Here is a 4,777-nt window from a genome sequence, read left to right on the forward strand (position 1 = left end):
ACATATCCTCTGAGTGATAGAGCTTCAGTTAACTTGGCATACCATTGTCGACTAGCCTGTTTTAAACCATAAAGAGACTTGTTTAGCTTGCACACTAAGTTCAAGTCATCCACAGCAAGCCCTTGTGGTATTTTCATGTATACTTCTTCATGGAGATCACCATGAAGAAAGGCATTGTTCACATCAAGCTGAGACATCTCCCAACCCTTTTTAACAGCACAAGCAATTAAGGTTCTTACAGTGGTCATTTTAACCACTGGAGAATAGATCTCTGTATAATCCACACCAGCCTGTTGAGTGTAGCCTTTAACTACTAGTCTGGCTTTAAACCTTTCAATGCTACCATCAGATTTGTTCTTCACTTTATACACCCATCTACATCCAACTGCCTGTTTTCCTGCAGGTAATTTTACAAGATTCCAAGTGTTGTTTGCATAAAGTGCATCAAACTCTTGCACCATGGCATTTTGCCATGCAGGACTTAAGGCTGCTTCCTCATAAGATAAAGGCTCACTATCATGGAAAATGTTTTCAACCATTGCTTGACTATTAGATGCAATATCATTGGGAGTAAGGTGATGGTGTTTAGTGAACATGGCATTCAAAGAGAAGATTTTATCAATAGGAATGGACTGTGTGGTAGGAATATGAGTCTTTAGGGTAGGAATTGAGTAGATGTAATCTTTCAAATGTGAAGAAATCTTGCTTTCTCTTTGTGATCTTCTGTGTGGTAATGTAGGGGAAGGAGGTGATTGATTTCTGTTATGAGAGGGAGGATTAGGTGATAAGGTTGGAGAAGTAGGGAGCACATCTGTATTTTGATTTACCAAAGTGCTATCAAATATTGAATCAATACAATCATCAAAAACATCTAAAAAAACATCTCTGCTATTTGTAGAGTTTGTACTAGGAATAGAAGGAAAAACACATTTATCTGAAGTAAATGTAAAAGGGAACAGATGTTCATGAAACACTACATCCCTAGACACATGTATCCTTTTTGTGGCAAGACTCATTACTTTGTATCCTTTTGTTCCAAAGGGGTAACCTACAAACACATGAGGGGTGGTTCTAGGTTAGAGTTTATCCCTCTGAACTTTGGGTAATGTTGGGTAGCACAAACAACCAAAGGATCTAAGTTGGCTGTAATATGGTTTTGTTTTGTATAGGATCTCATAAGGACATTTGTTCTTCAAATAGACTGAAGGAAGTCTGTTTATAAGATGTGTTGCTGTAAGTATACATTCCCCCCCAGTATTTTAGGGAAGCTTTGATTGAAATAGAAGGGCTCTTGCTGTCTCTAACAAATATTTATGTTTTCTTTCCACTATGCTGTTTTGTTGAGGTGTATATGGGCAGCTCTTTTGATGGATTATACCTTTGGATTGAAAGAAGGATTTGGTTTCATTGTTGTTAAACTCAAGTCCATTATCTGATCTAACAATTTTGATTGTGGTTTGGAATTGATTTTCTATCATATTTACAAAGTTTTTGAGAACTTGTAAGGCATTGCTCTTGGTGCTTAACAGATGAGTCCAAGTTGATCTACTAAAATTATCTACTATGGTGATGAAATATCCATAATTTTCGTGGGTAGGTGCATGGTAAGGACCCCATATATCAACATGAATAAGCTCAAAAATGGAATTAGAGTGTGTAACACTTTGGCTAAAAGGCAATCTTTCTTGTCTTGCCATAGGACAGATTGTACACATAAAAGGTTGTTTGTTTGAGAAACTGACTGGGATGGTAGAGATTTTCCTCATTTTCACAAAAGGCACTTGGACAAGTCTATTATGCCACAATAGGTCTACACTATGTTTAGTAGATACAGTATCAGAAGTAGAAGAACAAACAGTATGACTAGTACATTTGTTATTATCATGTAAAGTTTTGTTTGTGGCTTGACCATTATTGCTAGACAAAGAAGAGTTGTGATTGTTGTGAGATATGCAGCAGCATGTGATGAAATTAACAGGATTCTTCAGACACCTTGAACAAAGAAAATATAGTCCTTCTCTGCTACTACCAAGCACCTGAGGCCTCTTCACTGAAGGGGCCTGCAGTAAACAAGAAACACTAGTGAATAGGATAACACTTCTCATTGAAAGAGTTAATGAGTGAACTGACACCAGATTGTATTTAAAAGAGGGCACATATAGCACATTGTGTAGAACAATTCCAGATGTGATCACTACATCTCCAAATTCTATCACCTTAACTTTGTATCCATTGGGTAAAGAGACAAGCATAGGGTAAGACATGGTTTGAATATTGGTAAGAGAGGATTTTTTAAAGGTTATATGGTTTGATGCTCCCGAATCAATGATCCATAGGTCAACACTTGATTTAAAACATTCACATGAAGGATTGCCAAAATCAATAGATGAAGAACATACTATAGTACCTGCAAAGTTCACAGAACCAGCTTCCACGTTTGAGTTGTTCAAATTAGTTCCTTCAACTCGAAAATTCTGCAAAAGTTTCATCATGTTATCATATTGATCTTTAGTGAATGTAACCATTTGATTCTGATTATTCTGCATGCAATCTTCTCTCTGTGCAGATACCACACTATCAGAGGATCCATGAACATTGGCTACAACTCTCCTTCCTCTATATTCATGATTATTGTTCTGCCTTGCATGAGATCCATTGTTCCTATTAGTCTGGCTAGGATATCCAATCAACTTATAACATTTCTCCCTGATATGTCCTGTCTTTTTGCAATAACTACAAACCATAACACTTCTATTGCTACTGTTAGCTGGAAAGTAGTTGGATCCTCCATAATTGTTGTTACTTGAAGTATAGCCAGAGTAGTTTTCATTAGAGAATGATGTTTTGTAGTTTCTTCCTGTTGATCCCTTTCCATTATTATTAGAAGAGTTCACATTCAAGGAAATCGATTCCATAGGAGTTTGATTAGCAGGTTTAAACTCCCTTTGCTTCTCCTCTTATCACAGTATACACCTCATTCATCCCCATTAAGAATTGTATCAAACGTCTATCTTGTTCTGCTTTGTATAATCCATCTTTGGCTCCACAATTACAAGCACAAGAGCACTGATTCTTTACATTCAAAGTGCTCAATTCTTCCCAAAGCTTTTTCATCCTGGTGTAGTAGACTGTTATATCCAAATTTCCCTGTGTGAGATCATTAATCTCCTTTTGAATTTGATATAGCTTTGCTCCATTTGTTTGATCATATCTATCTTCAAGTTCCTTCCAAAGTTCCACTGAATCACTAACATACTCTACACTATCTGCAATTTCCTTAGTGAGAGAGTTTAAAATCCAGGAAGTCACCATGTCATCGCATCTCTGCCATTGATGCAACTGGTTTGAGCTTGCAGTTGGTCTAATACAACTGCCATCAATGAATCCAAGCTTGTTCTTCACTGACAAAGCTCGCATAACTCCCCTTCTCCAGGATCTAGATCCTGTTCCATCGAATTGAGTTGGAACCAACACCATACCAGGGCTATTCGAAGGATGTATGTAGAGAGTGTTGTGTGCATCACCATTAACAGAGGTTCCTTGTGCTGAAGGAGCACTTTCAGGTTCTGTCATGATGAAGGATCGACTGGATACAAGAAAAAAACAACTAAACAAGAAGAAACCAACAGCAGATTCGAATCAAAAACAGCAAGAACAACCTTGGTCTGATACCATATCAAGTTGATCAACAATGGTGATTTACACCAAAACAGAATGGAACCATAACAATCGATTTAAGAAGAAGAAGAAGAAGAAGGAGGAGGAGGAGGAGGAGGCATCACATATGTTGAATTGTAGAAGATGAACTCACACCTTCCTGCATTGATCCTCACATATATATACAAGAGAAATACAAAAGATATGAAATACAAAATGTGTGACTAACTAACTTTCAAAATTCTAACTAACTTGATGTGACATCTAACTAACACTCTAACTAACATAACTAACAAACTAATCATAATTATATTGTTAATAATTTTAAAAGTGTATTCTACTGGTACTTGATGCATGCATTTGTAGTACTGATTTGGCGCATTCTGTGGACAAGTACAATTTTGTGGTATAAATTATGAGAGGTTGGATATCTTTCAGGTTGTAGAAATGACTTTCCGAGGCGTGGACAGGTATAGTTTTTTTGTGCGACTTTTTTTAGATATCCAGCCTTCGTTCTATTTTCTTCATATTGCAAATAAGTGATTGCCTCTTTTCCAGTAAAAACTTTACATAATGGTCTATGCAGAGCATTCTATAATCTTGTTCTGATTAAATAGGTTGTAGTCATATCGCGAATCTTCCAGAATCACCATTTATGAGAATATCAAGTTTTATCAAATCACTTTCTGTATACCTAATGAAGTCGTATTCCATGCTTGCATAACCTTCGCTTATTGACTTTAGCTCAAATGTTACATACTCAACAATCTGATAGTTTGTTAGACGAGGTTAATAAGGTTTGAGGGAAGTTGTAGGTGGCACAATAAGCTAAAACTACAGGAGGACTTAGACAAAAACAAATGGCTGAAGAAGTGTTCTCAAAAAATGGAAATCAGTTATCTTTTTAATTAATTGTGTATTATGTCTTAAACAAGTAATATTATTGATTTATATATACGTTTATTTCAGGTTCAACTTCAGAGAGGCTTAGATGAATGGCGTCAGACACATTCTACTTCAGAGGCTCATTCCACATCATCTAGTGATATTACATCTATATGGATAAATGTGGCTCAATCTTCGAAAGAAATGGAAGCGATGCGAAGACAAATTTCAAAGC

General features: G+C 36.4%; 1 protein-coding gene across 1 annotated transcript; it reads right to left on the reverse strand.

The window, feature by feature from the left end:
- Positions 1–2,934: 2,934 nt before the first annotated feature.
- LOC138346081 (uncharacterized) lies at positions 2,935–3,573 on the reverse strand. Its single transcript, XM_069294743.1, has one exon. It carries the CDS (start codon positions 3,571–3,573, stop codon positions 2,935–2,937), a length of 639 nt encoding a protein of 212 aa, XP_069150844.1.
- Positions 3,574–4,777: the final 1,204 nt, after the last annotated feature.

This window comes from Solanum lycopersicum, chromosome 1, assembly GCF_036512215.1.
Source record: "Solanum lycopersicum chromosome 1, SLM_r2.1".
Classification (NCBI taxonomy): Eukaryota; Viridiplantae; Streptophyta; class Magnoliopsida; order Solanales; family Solanaceae; genus Solanum; species Solanum lycopersicum.